The 21,483-nt window shown below is 44.6% G+C and overlaps 1 protein-coding gene across 1 annotated transcript in view; it reads right to left on the bottom strand.

Annotated features, from left to right (window-relative positions):
• PTGFRN (prostaglandin F2 receptor inhibitor) overlaps positions 1-19,302 on the bottom strand; it is a 65,759-nt gene extending 46,457 nt beyond the window's left edge. The window contains exons 1-2 of the mRNA XM_077767843.1: positions 19,254-19,302; positions 16,925-16,987 (exon numbers count right to left, since the gene is read on the bottom strand). Of these exons, the coding sequence (XP_077623969.1) occupies positions 16,925-16,987; positions 19,254-19,302 (112 nt within the window). The remainder of the gene's footprint in view (positions 1-16,924; positions 16,988-19,253) is intronic.
• Between the last annotated feature and the right edge of the window lie 2,181 nt (positions 19,303-21,483).

The following is a 21,483-nucleotide window of genomic DNA, read 5'->3' as shown; positions in this document are numbered from 1 at the left end:
TTAGGTGGAATAACATTCACACCATAGGGGTCCCAGAAGGAGAAGAACAGAAGAAGGGGTGGAAAACTTAGTTCAATAAATAATGGCTGAAAACTTCCCTAACCTGAGGACGAAAATAGAAATCCAGGTCCAGTAAGCCCAGAGAATTCCAAATAAAATACACTCAAAGAGAGCCACACCAAGACACATTATCATTAAAATGTCAAAAGTCATAGAAAAAAGAAAACCTTAAAAGCAGGAAAAGAGCAACTTGTTACATACAAGGGAAACCTCATAAAGTTACCAGCAATTTTTCAGCAGAAATTCTGCAGGTCAGAAGAGGGTAGCCTAACATACTCAAAATGCTGAAAGGAAAAAACTCCCAACCAAGAATACTCTCCCTGGCAAGGTTATCATTCAGAATTGAAGGAGAGACAGGGAGTCCCCCAGATAAGCAAAAGCTAAGGGAGTTCGTCACACTAAGCCAGCTTTACAAGAAATGCTTAAGGGACTTCTTTAAGCTGAAAAGAAATGTCACTAATTAACAATGAGAAAGCATACAAAGTAAAAAGCTCATTAGAAAAGTCAAGTATATAGGAAAAGTAGTGGACTAATCACTTATATGAAGTATGAAGGTAATGGACTAATCACTTAGTATGAAGGTTGAAAGACAAAAGTAGTAAAAATAAAATTGCAATAATTAGTTAATAAATGCATAAAATATTAAAAAGTAAAACGTGACATCAAAAACAAAATGTGAGCTGTCAGGGAGTAAAAGTGTAGAGTTTTGGAATGTGTTCACATTTAAGTTGCTATTGGTTGCTATTGATCCATGTAGACTGTTAGATACATGGGACAGTGTATGTGCACCTCACGATGACCGCTAAGCAAAAACTTAGAGTAAATACACAAAAGAAAATGAGAAAGGAATGTAACACTAAAGAAAGAAATTATACCACAAGGGAAGAGAAAAAGAGAAGAAAGGATTAGAGAGGAACTACAAAACAGCCAGAAAACAAAGAACAAAATAGCAAGAAGTACATACCTATCTATAATTATTTTAAATGTAAATGTAAATGGACTAAATTCTTCAATAAAAAGACATAGAGAGGCTGAATGGATTTTAAAAAACAAGTCTCTTCTATATACTGCCTACAAGAGACTGACTTCAGGACACACACAAATTCAAAGTGAAGGGATGGAGAAAGATATTCCATGCAAATGGAAATGGAAAGAAAGCTGGTTTAGCTATACTCATATCACACAAAATAGACATTAAAACAAAGACTGTAATAAAAGACAAAGAGGACCACTACATAATGATAAAGGGTTCAAGCAAGCAAGAAGATATAACATTTATATGTATTCATGCACCCAATACAGAGGTACCAAAATATTTAAAGCAAATATTAACAGGGGCGCCTGGGTGGCTCAGTCAGGTCAGCATCCAACTTCAGCTCAGGTCATGATCTCATGGTTCTTAAATCTGAGCCCTGCGTCGAGCTCTGTGCTGACAGCTCAGAGCCTGGAGCCTATTTCGGATTTTGTGTCTCCCTCTCTCTTTGCCCCTCCCCTGCTTGCACTCTGTTTCTCTCTCTCTCTCAAAAATAAACATGAAAAAAATAATAAAATAAAATGCTAAAGCACATATTAACAGATCTAAAGAGGGAGACTGATAGCAATATGACAGTAGAGGATGTTAAGACCCCAGTTACATCAACAGATACATCATCCAGACAGAAAATCAGTGGGGCACATCAGATCTCAACAGCACATTATCAGACTAGCTGAACTTACCAGATATATACAGAACATTCCACTCCAAAGCAACAAAATACACAGTCTTCTCAAGTGCGCATGGAGCAGTCTCCAGACAGCTCACATGTTAGGCCATGAAACAAGTCTCAGTAGATTCAAGAAAATTGAAATCATTTCAAGCATCTTTCCCAACCACAATGATATGAAACTAGAAATCAATTACCAGAAGAAAACTTAAAAACACACAAATACGTGGAGATTAAACAACATGCCACTGAGCACTACTGGGTCAACAAAGAAATCAAAAAAAATAAAATACCTAGAGAAAAATGAACAAAAATATGACATACCAAAATCTATGGGATGCAGTAAAAGTGGTCCTCAGAGGGAAATTTATAACAATGCAGGTCTACCTCAAGAAACAAAAGAAATATCAAATAAATAATCTAACTTTATGCCTACAGATACTAGAAAAAGAAGAACAAAAGAAGCCCAAAGTTAGTGCAAGGAAGGGAATAATAAAAATCACGAGTGGAAATAAAGACTAAAAGGAAAAAAATGAAGCAAAGGCCTTTGAGAAGATAAAATTCTTTAATAAACAAAACTGACAAGGCTTTAGTTAGACTCACCAGGAAAAAAAGGAAAAATCAAATTAAAAAAAACAGAAATAAAAGTTACAACTGATACCACAGAAATACAAAGGATTATGACATTACCGTGAACAAATATATGCTAACAAACTGGACAACCTAGAAGAAATAGATAAACTCCTAGAAATATTCAATCTTCAGGACTGAATCAGGAAGAAACAGAAAATCTGAAAAGACTGATTACTAGTAAAGAGATTAACTCAGTAATCAAAAACCTCCTAATAAATAAAAGTCCAGTACCAGATGGTTTCACTGAATTTTACCAAACATTCAAAGAAACATTGAAGAGCAGGGAATGCTTTCAAATTCATTTTATAAAGCCAACATTCCTCTGATACCAAAACCAAATAGCACCACCATAAAAAAAAAATTACAGGCCAATACCCCTGATGAACACAGATGCAAAAATCTTCAATAAAACATTAGCAAACAAAATTCAACAATGCATTAAATGAGACTTATTCCAGGGAAGAAAGGCTGGCTCAACGTCCGTGAATCAATCTGTGTGCTATAGCACATTCACAAAATGAAAGATGAAAATCATATGATCATCTCAATAAATGCAAAGCATTTGACACAATTCAACATTCATTTACGACAAAAACTCTCATCAAAATGGGTAGTGGAGAAACATACCCTAACAAGAGCCATATATGACAAACCGCAGCTAATATCATGTTCAACGGTGAAAAGCTGAAAGCTTTTCCTCCAAGATAAGGAATAAGACAAATGCCTACTCTCCTCACTTTTATTCAACACGGTATTGGGGGTTCTAGCCACAATCATTAGGCAAGAAAAACAAATAAAAGGCAACCAAACTAGAAAAGAAGAGATAAAACTTTCACTATTTGCAGATGACATAATGCTAGAGATGGAAAACCCTAAAGACTCCACCGAAATGTGTTAGAAAAGATGAATTCAGTAAAGCTACAGAATATAAAATTATATACAAAAATCCACTGCATTTCTATACAGTAGTAACAAAACATTAAACAGAGAAATCATGAAAACAATCCCATTTATAATTGCATCAATAAGAATACAATACCTAAGAATAAACTTAACCAGGGAGGTAAAAGAGCTCTTTAGCGAAGACTATTAAGACACCGATGGGGCGCCTGGGTGGCTCAGGTCCTGATCTCGCAGTTTGTGAGTTCGAGCCCCACTTCAGGCTCTACGCTGACAGCTCAGAGTCTAGAGCCTGCTTCTGATTCTGTGTCTCCCTCTCTCTCTGCCCCTCCCCTGCTCACGCTCTCTTTCTCTCTCAAAAATAAATAAATATTTTTTTAAAAGGATACTGATGACAGAAACTGAAGACACAAATAAACGGTAAGATATTCCATGTTCATGGATTGGAATAATTAACATTGTTAAAAATCTCCATACTACTCCAAGCAATCTACAGGTTCAGTGACCTCTATCAAAATTCCAATGGCACTTTGCACAAAACTAGAACAAATAATTCTAAAATGTATATGGAATTGCAAAAGACCCCAAGACCCTAAATCATTAAAGCAATCTTAAGAACGAAGTCAGAAATACCACACTCCCCGAATCAACCTATAACTACAAAACTACAGTCATCAAAACAGTATGGTACTGGCATAAGAACAGCTACAGAGATAAATGGAAGAGAACAGAGCCCAGCAATAAACCCATGCACATCGGGTCAATTAATTTACCAAAAAAAGGCAAGAATATACAATGGTGCTGGGAAAACTGAACAAGTACAAGCAAAAGAATGAAAGTGGACCTCTATCTTACACCACATACAAAAGTCAACTCAAAATGGATTAGAGACTTGAATCTAAGACATAAAATCACAGCCCCTGCAAGGAAACACTGGTGTTAAGTTCTAGGAGATTGGTCTTAGTGATGTGTTTTTGGATCTGACTTCAAAGGAAAGGGCAACAGAAGCAAAATTTTAAAAATGTAACTGCATCACACTAAAACACTCCTGCACAACAGAGAAACCCATCAACAACATGGAAAGGCAACACACTGAACAGGAGAAGATATCCGTAAATCATATGTTCAGTAGGGAGTTAAAAGTCAAAACATATAAAGAACTCCTACAATTCAGTAACAAAAGAGCCCAAACAATCTGATTTAAAAATGGGAAGAAAATCTGCACAGACCTTTTTCTGAAGAAAACATACAGAGTGGGAGGGGAGCCTGGGTGTCTCAGTCAGTGGGGTGTCTGACTCCTGATTTTGGCTCAGGTCATGATCCCAGGGTCACGAGATCAAGCCCCACATCAGGCTCTGCGCTGAGTGTGGAGCCTACTTAAGACTCTCAGTCAATCTCTCCCCCTCTGCCCTTCCGCACACCACCCCCCCCAACGACCCTGCTTGCATTCTCTCTCTCTAAAAAAGAAAAAAGGAAACACACAGATGGCCAAAAGGCACATGAAAAGATGGTCAAGGTCACTGATAATCATGGAAATACAAATCAAAATCACAATGAGATATCCCCTTAAAACTGTCAGAATGGTGGTTATCAAAAAGAGAAGAAATAACAAGTGTTGGCAAGGATGTGGAGAAAAGGGAGCCCTTGTGCACTGTTGGCGGGGATGTAAATTGGTGCAGCCACTGTGGAGAACAGTATGGAGGTCCCTCAAAAAATTAAACTACCATATGATCCAGCAATTTCACTTCTGGGTATCTATCCAACCTTGAGGGTATCGTGCTAAATGAAACAAAGCAGATGGAAAAAGACAAATAACACCTGTTTCCACTTACACTTGGAATCTAGAATACAAAGCAAGCGGGGCCCCTGGATAGCTCAGTCGGTTAAATGGCTGCCTTCAGCTCAGGTCATGATCTCACAGTTCATGGGTTCGAGCCTCGCGTCAGGCTTTTTGCTGACAGCTCGGACCCTGGAGCCTGCTTCGGATTCTGTGTCTCTCTCTCTCTCTCTGCCCCTCCCCTGCTCACACTCTGCATGTGTCTCTCTCTCAAAACTAAATAAATATTAAAAAAAAAAAAAAAAGGCAAAGCAATCAAACAAAAGCCAGACTCATAAATATAGAGAACGGACTGGTGGTCGTCCAAGGAGAGGAGCCTTAGGGGAGGCGAAATGGATGAAAGGGATCAAGAAGTACAAACTTCTAGTTATAAAATGAGTAAGTCACTGGGATATAATGTATGACGTGGGGAAAACAGCCAATAATAGTGATTGACTTTGTAGGTTGACAGATGGTAACTACACTTAGTGAGGTGATCATATTACAATACGCACAAAGGCTGAGTCACTATCTTGTACACTTGAAACGAATATGATATTTTACGTCCATTATACTTCAATTAAAAAAGAGAGAGAGAGAGAGAGTTGATGCGCCCTGAAGCAATACTTGCGCATCCCTCCTGACTAGGTGTAGAGGCCATCTACAGCAAAGAGAGTGCCAGGCCAGCACCTGGACCAGGCAGGTGGAACGAACTTGACTTAGTGACCCAGCATCGTCCAAGCCACTGGATCCGGCCACACCATCTAAATCATTCCCCTCACACGCACATGCACGCGTACATACTTCTCTACCCACACATTTCAGTTCCTTGTGATTACTCACCCCCACTTCAGTGAATTTCTGTCACTGGAAGCCCAGGGCCTTGAAACCCTACATAACTATCTGGTAGTCAAGCCATTTGTCACCAGAGTTCACAAAGGAAATAATAGGCGATCTCTTTTTTTTGCAGTTCATTTTAGCGATGACCAGACAGTTGTGACGATCCCTAAGAGAACTTTCAGAAGGAAAGGTTGTGGGGGAGACCCTTGAGAGGCAGTGCAGCCCAGTACTTATCCTCCTTGGGGCCAAGTTTTGTCGGCTGTGAGATGGAGACAGCAGTGACTTCCCACCCCCACTCCCTGCCATACTGTGTAAGGGGTCACAGAGCTGTGTGCCCTGGCCGCAGTGCCCTGCGGTGGTAAGGAGCTAACCTCATCACAACCCTTCCACTCCGCTTTCTTGGCAAGGTTTACAAAGGAATTCCCTAATGTGTAAATCTTGTCAATTCCTGTCCCTTGTCAAGAACTTGACCAGGGCTAACAAGCTGCCCACAGTGCCCTAGGGCATGAGGAGCCTACGTCCCTTATAAGGTCTCTCTCCCTCTTCTTTGTGATCGGAGCCTTGGACCTGACCCAGCCCCTACTCTCAGCTCTGTAATCCTTTTCCCACATGGCCGCCAAAATCATCTTTCTAACCCACAAGCCATATGTCCGCTCACTGGTCAAAGTCTGTAAATGCCTTACTACCTCCAGGATACAATCAATCTGCCCAATGCCCCCACGCGATCCCCCCATTCACGCCACCATCCTGCTCACCTGAGTCATGGCAACAGCCCCCCAACTGATCTCTGGCTTCCGCTCATGCTTGTACTCCCAACACCGCGGCTGGTGTGCTAAACACCGGGTTATGTCATCACCCTGATGTGAACCCGCTGAAAAGCCCAAACCCACAGACGCCTCCCAGACCGGCATCTGAGCCCTCCCAGGGCCCGGCGCTGTGTCTCAGACCTCCTGCTCCTCTCCCATGGGCTCCCTGGGCAGCAGCCAGCCGTACCTTCCCCCTAACAGTTCTGGAACAAACCCGATCCTGCCCACCCTCGGTGTTCTTCCATGGTCCCTGAGTTCAGAGCACATTCTACCTCACGGGGTTCCTTCACCAGGTGCAGATCTTTATTCCTGGGTCAGCCTCTTGTGCACATACCCCCCCCCCATTCTTGTTCCTGTCTGATTTTCTTATCACTGATCGTTAATAGACTCTCTGTGGATTCGCATGTTTTCACTATCGGTTGTTGTGTCTGCTCTGTTCACGGCTGAATGCCAGTGCCTAGAACAGGGCCTGGTACCTAGCAGTTGCTCAAAAAACGTTCACTTCAGGAGTCAATGAATGAAAGACATACAAGGTCACTGACAGTCTGGCCCAGTGCTACCACTCCGGCTGGCTTCGTCTCCTGCCATTCTCCCTCTCCCTAAACTTCTTCCTCTGACAAAACAAAGGACCCCTCTTGCCTCACTTTCTTAGGTCCCATGGCCCCTCCTTCTGTGTTTCCTTCACCTGGGATGCCTCCCGGCAATCTCCTCATCCTCTGGGAAGACTGCCCCAGTAGCACCTCCTCCGTGAAGCCCTCCCCCTCTCTCCTGGGATCACTTGGGCACCCCTGCCTCCGTGTTCCAACTCAACCTGCAAAAATGCCTTCAGTGCTGCCTACGTGAGCGTGCCACTGGGAAAAGTAAAGCAGGTACGAACAGATGCTCAAAAGATCAAATTCTAATCTAAAAAGATATAAACCCAAGCAGCATCTTGCATGCAGAACAGAGATGTTCCCTCCTCTGTACAAACCAGGATGTTAAATTTTGGTAACAGAACTTCAACTTGGCTATGAGCAGTCTGGTATTTAGCACAGATTTCCTTTAATATTGTTAAATAACAGCTAATAATATTTTTAAATAGAGTTTGTAAAAATTAAAGCATATGGCTCTTTTCAAATCAAAGGAGTATCTGCAGAGCCACACACAGCCAATTTTTGTCAAAACCTCTTGTAACAGTTGATATCTGAGGGGAAAAAACACAATTTTATTCCTCTGGTTTTCCAGATTCTACCAGCATTTCAAAGTAAGAGCTCCTGACACTTAATGGTAACTGAAATGTATCATTGTAGCGCTCCGTAAACACATCTTTACAAAGTAACAATTTTAGCTTGTGCTTTGATTTGTTTTTAGGATTCGGTCTAAGAAACCTTCATATGAAAAGCATTTCTTCGGCAGCCTTAAAAGTACCACTGAGGACACTACTGTGTTGTTCAATGACACAAGGGTCCAGATGTTAAAATTTCCTCAAAATGCAGGACCAGAAAAAAACACCTGTTGATGGGCCATTGTACATTCTTTCCCCAGAAAACAAGAAGTACACAGGCACCTCTTGCATTCAAGACAGTCAGCACAGCCCAAGACTGCCTTTGTTATTAAGATACAGTGAGGGCACATCAACTTGACATCTGTGTCCATGCGCGGTAGGAAGACTTCCATACCAAAGCACCAGCACTCCCGGTTACTAAGTGGCCCAGCACCACACCCCAATACCTTGGTTAGACCCTGACAGGTAAGTGTCTCAGAGCNAAAAAAAAAAAAAAAAAAAAAAAATGGAAAACTGCGGGGCCCCTGGGTGACTCAGCCGGTTAAGCATCGAACTCTTGGTTTCAGCTCAGGCCATGATCTCGTGCTTTCGTGAGCTCAAGCCTTGCGTTGGGCTCTGCACTAACAGCAGAGAGCCTGCTCAGGATTCTCTTTCTCTCACTCTCTCTCTCTGCTCCTCCCCCACTCACACTCTGTCTCTCTTGAAATGAATAAACCTAAAAAATAAAATATGCCTAAGCCTACAAAACAACCCTGAACAAAAATTACCTAACGTAATTGTTATTGCTAACTTCATCTCTCTGTTCTATCCCAGCTTCCAAGTCCAGTTTCCCCAACATCTACAAAATCCATATGTCCTTCTGTACCTTAGCTTCAAGTAAGTACTAAATATGGTCAACTATGGAAACCATAGATAGTTTAAACTTCTGATGATAATCTCTGCTCTCTAGCTCTATAGCTTCCTCTGTCTTCCTACTGCCCTTGTACTTTTATTTTAGTTTTTTTTTACCTTCATCTTAAGGTTTTTATCGCACGTATATATGTGTGTCTTTGTAAATTGCCTCCAATGGTTTTTTGGAAGGAGGGCAGGGAGATAGGGTATAATTTCTAAAGACCAATAATTAAGACTTCCTCTTCGGGGAGATTTTTGCTTTCTGCTGTGATGGAGCATAGCCTGTATCAGATGAACTCCAGCCTTGCAAATGACGATAAAAGATGGCAAAGATACAAGAAAAGGCTCACTGAATGCACTGGGAGTAATCAAGGTATGTAGGATCAGGGGACCAAGATCCCAGAAACACACTAAGGTGGGCCCCACAATGTCTACTGCTTTTTCTCGAGACATTTGCCAATTTTTTAAATGTTTATTTTTGAGAGAGAAAGAGAGAGAGACAACATGAATGGGGCAGGGGCAGAGAGAGAGACGGAGACACAGAATCCGAAGCAGGCTCCAGGCTCTGAGCTGTTAGCACAGAGCCCGATGCAGGGCTCGAACTCACAAACTGTGAGATCATGATCTGAGCTGAAGTCAGACGTTTAACCGACAGAGCCGCCCACGTGCCCCGAGACATTGCCAATTTTTAAGTGATGCAGGCACTTCCCAGCACCTCAGGGGGCCAAGACGACAACTGAAGTTAAGAACCCCTTAGGAAGTCATAGTTGGAGAGGCCAGGATCCCAGGGAAAAAGGCAACAGCATAGAAGCAAGCCTGACCTGCTGCACTGATTTGTCCTCAAGGCAAACTGCCATGAAAGCTACACTCAGGGGGGATGGGGTTGGGTAAGTGGCTGAGAAGCTAAGAAGAAAGTAAACAGTAGGAGGCTAAAAGGTTAAGCAGAGTTTTCAACCATCTCACAGTACTGGGGAGACGAAAATTGGAATTTCGAGTTCACAAAGGAAGGGAGACTGTAGTAAACACCCCAGGCTTTTGGTGACAGCCCGGAAGGGCCATGCCCTCGGAGAAACAGCAAAGCTGAAAGAATCAGGTCTCATCGACTCTGAGATCCAGGCTCAAAACATCTCAGTCCCTCGCTGGATCATGGAGAGCTCCCTTATTCTCCTGGACTGCCAGAAAAACAAGTACATCTTCTTAGGAAAAAAAGAACATCAGGCAGAGTCTCTGAGGCTTTTCGGTATTCAGTTGAAACTTATCAGACATTCCAGATGATAGGGCCAAATGACTGAATTACAAAAGAGGGGGAAAAAACCAGACAAGAGAAATAGATCCACAGGGATCCAGATACTGCTGTTATCAGCATGGACTTTAAAATAAGTAGGATTGATTTACTAAAGAACTAGACAACAGAATTTCACCCCTTAACTGAAATCTATTAAAATAAGCAAATTGAAATATAGAACTAAAAAAAACCCCAAAATATTTGAAATTAAGAGCTCAATAAACAGGGGTGCCTGGATGGCTCAGTCAGTTGAGCATCTGACTTCAGCTCAGTCATGATCTCATGGCTTGTGGGTTCGAGCCCCCGTGTCAGGCTCTGTGCTGACAGCTCAGAGCCTGGAGCCTGCTTCGAATTCTGTATCACCCTCTCTCTGCCCCTCCCCCACCCTCACTTTTTCTCTCTCTCCCTCAAAAATAAACATTAAAATTTTTTTTTTACTTTTTTCAGTTTAATTTTTGAGAGAGAGAGAGAGAGAGAGAGAGAGTGAGCACGAGCAGGGGAGGGCAGAAAGAGGGAGACACAGAATCCGAAGCGGGCTCCAGGCTCTGAGCTGTCAGCGCAGAGCCCAATGCAGGGGCCTGAACCCATGAACCATGAAATCATGACCTGAGCTGAAGTCAGAAGCTCAGCTGACTGAGCCACTCAGTCAGCCCCCAAAAAAATTTTTTAAAGAGCTCGATAAATACGTTTGATAGTACACTAGACATAACAGGAAAAAAGTCCATATAAGTTATCCAAACTGAAGCCCAGGGTACAAAAAAAAGGATGAAAAGTACAGAAAATAGTGTGCAAAACACATGGAAACAGGAAAAAGGTGAAACATTAAGTGCACAAGAGTTCTGCAGGAGAAGGAAAGAAAGTAGCGGAAGGAGGCAAAACTAATTACTGAAGATACGATGGCCAAGATGTTAAATGGACAGAAGACATCACAGCCCAGATTCAAGAGGTACTACATATTCTGCGCAGGATAAATACAGAGAAAACCACCCCTGGGCGCAGCATGGCCAAGAAGGGAGCATGAATACACCTGACGGCTCACTCTCTCCACAGATGCTGCTCAGGAGCCATGGAACGACATCCTTAAAGTAATGACAGAGAGTAACTGCCGACCGACAACTGTATACAGAAGGAAAATATCCTTAAAAGGCAGGCTAAATAAATCTGCTTCCAACCAACCCCCACCAAGGGAAAGAGGATTAATTGAAAAAATGCTGAAGAAATACCAAAAGAAACACTAAAGGGTGTTCTTCAAATGGAAGGAAAATGATCCCAGATGGAATCAGGGGTGTAAGGAGGCATAGAGAGCAACAGAAAGGATGACTCTCCGGCGAATCTGCTGGACACCAACTGTCTAGTCCAATATTAGTGACGTCTTCTGGAATTTAAAATATATGCATCATAAAATATCTGACATCAACAGCACAAAAATTAGGGAAAGGGCGGAATAAACGGAACTTCGATGTTCTAAGGTCTTGCGTGATCCTAGAAGTGATAAAGGACCCCCCGGTGGGTGCTAACAAGTCAACAGTGTATGTTCCCACCTCTACAATAACCACCAAAATGACAGAATGAATAACAAACAAACTAATGGAGGGAGGGGAACCACCTTTTAAAAAATGTGATTAATCAAAGAGGCCATCATTTCAGATAAACTCCTAGAAGCGTTTCTCATTTATTTTGTAATCTGTTCACTTGATCCATCAGCAGATAGCTCCCAACGATAAGATTGGTACAGAGTAGAAGGAGGAACGATAATCCTCTGCGTGTTTCTTATACGATGCACTGCGCTTGGTGCTATTCCTCGATGCACTGACCTTAGTGAATCCAGAGAACAGAACCATAAGGTAGATACTACATCCCCTATCACAGAACTGACGAAACTGAGGATGGAAACTGAGAAAACAGATTCAGAGAAGTGAAATGACTTGCTGAAGTCCAGCTACTGAAGGAGGGACTCATACCCAGATTCGTCTGGCCTATAATCTGCCCTGTCTGGACAAAGACAGGCTGGAATGATTTCCTTTCAATTGCATTGCTGGTATCACCACCTAAAGTTGGCTTCGTCTTTGTTCCTGATTGGAAGAAGAAACCACTCAATATTTCATATGAAATATTTCAAATTCTCCAAGGGCATTGTGGACCAGATAGGCAGCAAAGTAACAATGAGTCACTAAAAGAGGAAATATTACATGTTCTTAGTATGATATAGAGGAGAGACACAGAATTGTTAAAAAAAAAAAATTTCCAGTTGCTTCAAAACCTTCTCAGACCTGTTGCNAGGAAATATTACATGTTCTTAGTATGATATAGAGGAGAGACACAGAATTGTTAAAAAAAAAAAACATTTCCAGTTGCTTCAAAACCTTCTCAGACCTGTTGCCTTTATTTATTTTTAAAATTTTTTTAAATCTTTATTTACTTTTGAGAGACAAACAGACAGACAGAATGCGAGCAGGGGAGGAACAGAGAGAGAGACACAGAATCCAAAGCAGGCTCCAGGCTTTGAGCTGTCAGCACAGAGCCTGATGCAGGACTTGAACTCAATGAGCTGCAAGATCATGACCGGAGCCAAAGTCGAATACTTAACTGAGCCACCCAGGCACCCCTGTTGCCTTTATTATTCTAAGCAACACTAACGTACATCTCACACACTCATATTCAAAAAAGGTGAAAAGAACTTTATCCCAAAATCATATAGGAAGGACTTATGGAATCCTGTGACTTTTCAGCAGTAGGGATAACTAAGAAGCAAGAGGTAATAGCTTCCAGATTACCATTTCCCTACCTTTGAAGTACTTAAGAAAACAAGTAGAGGCCTTCAACTCTCTTCTATTTTGTGGAATGGATGGGGAAAGAAAAGCCAGGCAAGTTTTTCAAGGTAAGCTATTCCTGCAACACTTATTTCAATAAGTGCTTACTGGCAACCATGAGGAATCATTAAGGGAGACGAGCTAATGAAGACTAAACTGTATTTATCTACCCTCTTCCACCCCTTCATGATATCCATGGGAAATATGTAGATTTTATTTCTTGGGTTATCATCAACATTATTCTAAATCAAGACCCGCAGAGTACAGCGTATCTGCAAAGGACTTTTTTTTTTTTTGTGATTGTTTCTATTATTGCACAAACTTTATCATCTCACCGAGCTGCCCAGAAGCAAATAATCTGACTTTCCAACCTGAGCCATCTGTAAGATAAATATTGGCAGTTACTGAATGCATTGACACAGGGAGAGCTGAAATATCGCAACAAAGAGCTTATGGTATTTCAGGCTGCCTTGTCAAAGGACATCTATATTCCTCTTTTCTGGGTCCTTACGAGGCCACTAAAAGACTGGGGGGTGGGGAGGGTTACAGATTTCCACACGGAATTCCCAGTCCACTTGTGAGCTAGAGATGTACACAGACAAAGCCAAACCTGTAAACTCTCGTCGGGCTCTTACTGGAGTATTGGACTCGCCAAATGAAACACCTTTGTCTCTTCACAGCTGCCATTAAGGGGTCTGGCAGGAAGGGAGAGTGCCAGCTTCCCCTAAGTGATAAAAATGCAGCAATGTACACATGAAACAAGTTACAGCCGGCAGAGAGAATGTGTAATGAAGTCACATATGGCACTACTTCAAAATCCCATCTGAACGCAAATAAGGTTCTCTGAGAGCAGGTCGTATAATCATTTAAATTTAAAAAAAAAAAAAAAAGAGGCTGGGCTAAGAACTCACTGAGATGCACTGGACAAATATAAGACAGTCTTGCTCATTCAACAAATAGCTATTGAGCACAAAGCCCCTGTGCCAGATGACAGGAGAGAGAAAGGTTAATCAGCCTCTGGAACTTCTTCTAAGAGACTTAGAGTATGCCAAGGGCCATAAGGTGCACGTGAAAACTGTAATATCAGGAAGGATACAAGAAACCAAAGGGCGGTACTAACAAGTGTGTCACGGGGTTGGAAAGTGAGGGCGTGTCCATCCCAAAGGGATTGGGAGAAAGCTTCATGGGTGTCAACATCTGAATTAGGCTTTTAAGAAAATGCTGGCAGGGTGGGGCGCTGGACTGGGGACGCTGAGGATGAAAGTGATTTTTTTTTTTTTGCAAAAGAATCCTCTGCAGAGGGGAGGAGCAGAAAGAAAGAGCCTAGGGTGGTGGGAGGGGGGACACGTGGGGAGCAGAGAGGTTGGGGCGGTGACCAAGCGCAGATGGGAGTGGACACGACGGAGGTCCACTGGGAGCCCTCTGCAAGACGAAGAACTAAAACTAGGGCAAGGAGAAGCTACCAGCTGCTTAAGGAAACAGTGGAGAAAAAGAGTCCGTGAAATGTACGCGGGTTGAAAGGTCTGCCAGGCAGTGGGGATAGAAACCCCCGAAAGGTATCTGAGCCCAGAATGAATGAGGAGTCACGTGCATGGAGGGAGGTGGGTGAAGAGGACATCTGTCTGAAGGTAAGGATGTGGGATCACCAAGGTCACCATGACACAGAGCGCACAGGACTGCAGGAGGGACAAACCACAGTGGTCTCTTGTATTTGAGACACAAGCAGAAGAAAAAGACTTAGCCAGGGCAAAGGGGAAAAGAAATCACAGACACAGAGTCAGGAAGAAAACAGAAAAGGCTTCTATCCTAGCAGCCACGGGATGCAAGGCTTTCCAAATTAAAGGGCTGAGAGTAATGAGCCATTCACTTGTGGACATACCCATCGCCTTGCTCCTGGTAGCCTGCAAGCTGGTCCGGCAGGGCCTGCTCCCTACCTATCCTGCATCCTGCACAGTATCTAGCAGACTCCTGTGATAGGTTCGGTTTGGAGAAAAACAAACAAACAAACAAAACGGAACAGCAATGTCAAACCTGCAGAAACATCAAGGCCAACCGCTGCTGAGAAAAGACCACTGAATGGACGACCACCGGTCACTGGTAACCACAGAAGTGCATGCTCAGTGACACGGTGTGGGATTTCCAGAGAAAGAGCCAGGGGGAAGGGAACAACCAAGGATGCCATCAAGAGAGGGCATGAAGAAGATCCAAAGCCAGCAAGGGGGGAAGAAGGGCACAAGTGGGAAGTTTATCCTGCAAAGTCAGCCCGGCAGTTCTCTACACATGTTCTAGGCACTGCGGACACGCAGCTCAGTGTCCCTGCTCAGTGTTCTAGTAAGGAAGGGGACAGGGAACAAACCCAGAGGGCTGATAAGTGCTATCAAGATAAATAACCTGCTAGGACAGTGGTGCATGGGAGTGAGGGGTAGCGGGCTGCTTTAGCCAACATGGTCAGGAAAGGGGATCCTCTCACAAGGTCACCTTGACCTTGAGCTCAGACCAGAATGAGGAGGAGGCAGGGGTTGAACTCTGGGGCAAGACTGCTCCAGGCAGAGAGAACACTAGTATAAAGGCACCAACCAAGAAGGAGCGAGCTTGGTGCATTCACTGAATAGAAAAAATGTCAGTGTGACTGGATTATAATGAAGGAGGGGGCAGAGGCCCTTGGACTCTGGTTGAAATGGGAAGCACATTAGCTAGGGCATGACAGACAGTCGCTGCTTTTTAGAGAGTCCCCAAGGCTGCTACGGGAGAGATGGGTCATGGTGGAGCCACTGGGGCAGCAAGGACAAGATGCAGCAGACCAAGTATAAGATGATGGACAGCTGTCCTCAGGTGGTAATGGTGGCGATTCTCAGCAGTGGTCAGACTCAGACTCAGACATACACCTTGTAGAGTTAGTCGATCCTTAAACGATGTGGGGGTTAGGGGTGCCGACCCCCCACACAGCCAAAAATACACATATAAGCTTTGACTCTCCAAAAACTTAGTTCCGAATAGCCTACTGCTGTTGACTGAAAGCCTTACGAATAGCATAGTTGATTAACGTGTATTTTGTATGTCCTATGGATTACGTACTATATTCTTAAAGTAAACGAGAGAAAAGAAAAATATTATGAAAATCATAAAGAAAGAGAAAACATATTTATTGTACCGTACTGTAAAAGGTCCACATGTAAGTAAATCTGCATAAGACGGAATCTGAAAGCAGGCTCCAGGCTCCAAGTGGTCAGCACAGACCCCAACGCAGGGCTCAAACTTACGAGCAGTGAGATCATAACCTGAGCTCGCCGAAGTTGGATGCTTAACCGAGTCACCCAGGCACCCAAATTATAGAAAAGCACTGAGGCAAAAGCTTGAGTAACATCAGGTTCATCTCCAATGTTTCAGTAAATTAGCAGAGAGGGGTTCAGACCCTTATCATGGAAAAGGTTTAGAATAAGCCGTTAGAAGGAATATAATAAAGGGGCGCCCAGGTGGCTCAGGCAGTTAAGCACCTGACTTCAGCTCAGGTCATGATCTGACAGCTTGTGAGTTCAAGTCTGTGTCAGGCTCTGTGCTGACAGCTCAGAGCCTGGAGTTGCTTCAGATTCTGTCTCCATCTCTCTGCCCCTCCCCCGCTCATGCATGCACACGCTCGCTCGCTCTCAAAAATTAATAAACATTAAAAAAATTTTAATGAAAATATTTTAAAAGAAGGAATGTAATAGGAAGCTATCGCAGAATGAACACAAGGGAGGGCTGAAATGCAATAAAGACCCCCTGACTTTTGGGAAACTCAGGCGGGCAGAATTTGAGATTTCCCCAGCAGGATGACACAGTCAGGCTCAGAAACAGTGGTCGGTGTGGATTACTCAACCACAGCATGCGTACTGGCAGAGGATTACGAGAGAGGGTCAGGGGGTGTTAACAAGCTCACCGCTGAAATGCACGCCACATTGGAAGTAGGGCCCTGTCAGGACAGTGAGCGTGGCCTGGTGGACTGGACAAAAGGAACACTCAAGATCGAGGGCGTATAGTGAGGATGAAGATTAGGTGCAACAGACACAGGAGAATTTAAAAGGGGTAAATGGGAAGAGGCTGTGGTCATGAGGAAAATCAGAGTTGACAATCAAAAAGGGAAAAGAGGGGCACATGGTGGCTCAGTCGGCTGAGCATGTGACTTGGGCTCACGTCATGATCCTGTGGTTCATGAGTTTGAGCCCCACATCGGGCTCACTGCTATCAGCGCAGAGCCTGTTTTGGATCCTCTGTCCCCCTTTCTCTGCCCCTCCCCTGCTTGTGCTCTCCCAATAAATAAATAAATGCTAAAAGAAAAAAAAGGTAAAAGAATTCGGAGTGACAGCAAGGGCCAGGTATGGCCACTAAATCTCACAAAGTGTTATCTTCCTGGGGGCTAAGATTACCACAGAAGGCACTCCCACAGTCCTTGCTGGCCCAGGCAGGGTGCAGAGACATGAGGGAGGGGCAGGGTGATTAACAGACCACAGGGTGGAGAAGAGGGGTCCAGGGATGCAAGCCTTGTTCTCACCTAACATCATGATGGCATCTGGCTCTAGTCTGTAGCCACTCATACCTGGCCATCGGGTAGCCTTCATACAGGGCAAGGCAGAGCAAGTGTCTGTCTTCCCTGGGTCAGACAAGAAGCCGGTAATAGAAATGACACTGACTCCACTGGGACTGATGGGCTCTTCAGGAACAATCCACCTTCACTCAGCTTTTGGTGCTGAGATAACCATCACCTCTGGCACTAAGCACAGGAGGGCAAGGAACACGGGGGAGACGTAGGGCCACCAGCAGCTGAGAAACACAGCTGCAAGTCACTTCTTAAAAGACTGGATCATGAACCGAACTTCTTCCTAGAAAAATGCTATATCATGTCACCATGACATCGCTTCCAGTTCTGTGGCCTTTGAGAGACCCCCGGTGAGGCCAGAGCCTTGCAAAATCTCTAATTCTACATTCTGAAATTGTGGGGCTCTCTACTGTGTCAGCTTGGCCAAGCTGGAACTACATCTCCCAGCATGCTCCTGACCCAGTGCAGTTCCGGGTTAAGAGGTACACAGACCGGAGGCGCAAGTGAGATCTGGGAGGCAGAGGGAAGGGAAGCTGCAGCCATGACACTCCGGCAGCTGCCATGCTTAAAGATGGCAAGAGACAGACGCCCGGGCGCTACAGAGCGCTAGCTTGTCCTCGTTTTTCTTTCTGCTCCAGGTTTCTTCCCAAGTTCTATCCTCACTGACCAGCATGACCCCAAGACCGCCACATGCTCTGCTGCAAAGCCAGAGGTGGTAGCTCTAAATAGGCGATTACCTTTTCCCAGACTCCTTGACCCCCTCCGCCCCCTCCACTTCACCATCCCAGGTTCCTCCACAAGCCCCAACCCGTCCACCAGTGCTTCAGTAGGGCTGACTGGTGGTTTTCCTCAGATCCTTCAGCCCCGCCTTTCAAGCCTCTACTTCCTCAGCTCCTCCCATAATTGCATGCAGATTCATTCCTCTAACACGTGCCTTATCCCATTGTATTTACAGTAGCTGCGCTTCCCTGACGGAACCCTAACGGATACAGTAAGCCAGGTACTAAGCAGACAGCTTTGCCCTCAAGGTCTCAGTAATTGACACAAACGACTTTACATTTATAGCACTGCTTTACAGTTTGCAAATCCTGTTCACATGATTCAGTACTCAACCTTGAGACGACTGAATGAGGAAACTGAGGTTCCGAGAAGTTAGGTGGCCAAACGACACAGGCAGAGACCGCTTTGAGGCAAGCTGCACTAATGAGTAACCAAAATAACTCTATACGTGTAGAATGATTTACACAATTCTCTGTCCAAGGACCAGAGACAGAAAAGGCTGAGGCAAGATCTAGCCATAAGGATTACTTTGGAGCGTTCTGGAAAATTAACAGCTGCTAGCAGTCCCAGCACTGCCCAGCATCCTTCACGACTCAGCCATTTTCAATTCTCCCCGTGTTCGAACTGGCCAGCGTAGACTGCCAAGTTCTGTGTGAACACCTGGTCCTCCCTTCAGCCTCTAGTTCTTCTAAAGAGAATGGGGGATTCACATTGGGTTTAAACTTGCATTTGTGCATGGAAAGCACCTGAGATAGTCAGTGGTGAATTCTCCCCTACTCCTTACTAGAGGCAGCTTTGTCCTCTCTCCCTATTTTATCTTCTTCTCCTGTACCCTTTTCTGCTCTTCCTTAGCCCTGTCTACCCTTCTTCCCTAGCAAAGCCTCAAGCCCACCCTTGTCATCTCCAGGCACATGGCCAAATGCCATGGGTGGTGTGGACATCTTCGCCCATCGTCCCCACTGAGGCTCAGGAAGCAACATAGTGTGGCGGTCTTCGGCAGAAGACTCTGGGTTACATGCCCTTTAAGGAGAAGACTTCAGCTCTATCAACGTGATATTTCCTTCCTCCACTCAGTAGTTTTTTACTGCACCCCTACTGTGTGCTGAACCTCATCACCAGGTAAGGTGATGAGCCAACACCTAGCCAAGTGCCAGAGCTGAGGAGGAGGAAACAGTGTGGCAGCTTTGCAGAAAGGCCAGGAGGAGAGAAGTTCTCCAACAATGGGAATCTTAAAATAGAAGTAAATAAAGGANACAACATCAGACTTAAACTCCTCCAGGTGGCATTCAAAATGCTTCCCAATATTAGGACTTTCTCTCCAGTCCCAACCCTTTTTCTCGGAAGAACCTGGCAGCACAACCCTCTGCTCTAGCTGTAAAAAGTTTTCATGCAAGACCAGCATGCCCTTATAATGGATCACTTTCTTTACCCAGGCTCTCCCCTCTGCCTGAAACAAATAACCCGCCCCTTCTCCGTCAGAGAAAATCCCGGTGATCAATGAGACTCCGCAAGCTCACAGAAGTCCACCTTACGGAAGCCCTTTCTGATCTGCCTCCCCCCCGCGCTCCCCCCCGCCCCAGTTCTGAATGTGCCTGCTGAGGGGCAACTCGGCTTGGCCACTGCTCTCGTAGGAAGCTTGTTTGCTTGTCTGTTGTCCTGATAGGACTGTGAGCCTTTGAAGGGGCTGATCATCGCCTGCTCATCACCACACTCCAGCCCAGCAACACACCAAAGAATTGGACTGATCACTTCTATCTCAGTGGGCTTCAGCAAACTGGAATTTTAGAANGGGTGAATTAGAGTTACTTAATCTCACTGAAATCAGAAATGACCTCTGATCAATAATTTCCAGAAAAGCTCTTTGCTCAGCTCAGCACAGAAAGCGAAGAGCACAGGGCCAGAGTACCTGTCACACTCAGCATCAGTGAAAGCACCTGGGGGCGGGGACCCCAGCACCTTGGGATGTGACACAATCCCAGTATTCCAAAGCCCACGTTTTGACACGTGGGTTTTATTTTCACTCTGCTGTGGAGCTGGAGAAGCCAACACAGCTGGGTGCTTTGGGTCCTCATAAAAGGTTCTCATTTCGGACCTGGCCCCAAAGCCTAAAAGCCACACAGACATGTACAGAGGAGACACAGTAGTAACACAAACAGGCATAGAGGGTTCTGTCAGTCGTCTTACCTCTCCTGCAAGAGCGCCTCCGTCTAAGCCAGCCCCCCATCCTGGCCCTTCTCTCCACACTTTCAACATGTTGTTGTCTCGAACAATCCTGGACACTTCTTCAATGTCCCCTCGCTTCCTGTGCGTGTGTGTCATGCCTCCACAGCTAAACTGGCAGCTACAGGGGCCGAGAGACAAAGCCCAGGAAGGGAGGAGATGCCAGTTGGGGATGGGAGAGGTTGTATCCACCCCACAAAGGAGGGGGCGGGGAGGCAACAGTAAGAACCCAGGAATCGTTGGTCTTCCACATAAGCTGCCGAGGGAAAAAACTGAGGAAAATCTCCCAAGGAAGAATGGAGGCATTCCCATCCCTTCTTGTTCATGTGTGGACGCCATTTTCTCCTACCCTAGAATGCTCTAGAAATGCAGTCGCAAGCAATTCTTTCAGAAATACTGTGGTAGTCACAAAATAAGAGAGCAAGCACATGGACAAAAGTCAGAAGGACACACAGATAAGCCCTGTCTCCTTTGTAATTAAGGTTCCAGAACACGGACTGTGTATGTGCATCTAACAGAGGTGTTGAACACATCCTGTAGAGTACATCCGCCATATGCATACGGGTATATAAGGCACCTACAGGTATTTCCTAAGCACACGTTAATCTAATCATCTGCAGGCTCACATTCCTAGACCCTGGGGTAAACAACAACGGACACCGTCCTGTTTTCACGAACAGGGCTCAATGAGAGAGAGCCAACGACAAAGGAATGTGCTAGAGGCAGCCTCACCCTGGATCAGAAAGTGTCATCCTCTCAAGGGCCGCAAGGCTTGACCTGGGCTCCAAAGACGCAAACAAATGGAATTAGTTCCAAGAAGACATATAAACAGAAGAGGGGCACTGCCTACATAGGTTATGCAGTTGGTTCCTAAGGGCATGGGGTGAGGGTGACTCGGGACC

The sequence above is a fragment of the Crocuta crocuta genome, unplaced genomic scaffold (genome assembly GCF_008692635.1).
Source record: "Crocuta crocuta isolate KB4526 unplaced genomic scaffold, BGI_CrCroc_1.0 scaffold180, whole genome shotgun sequence".
In the NCBI taxonomy this organism is placed as follows: Eukaryota; Metazoa; Chordata; class Mammalia; order Carnivora; family Hyaenidae; genus Crocuta; species Crocuta crocuta.
This window is presented reverse-complemented; position numbering and strand designations above follow the sequence as displayed.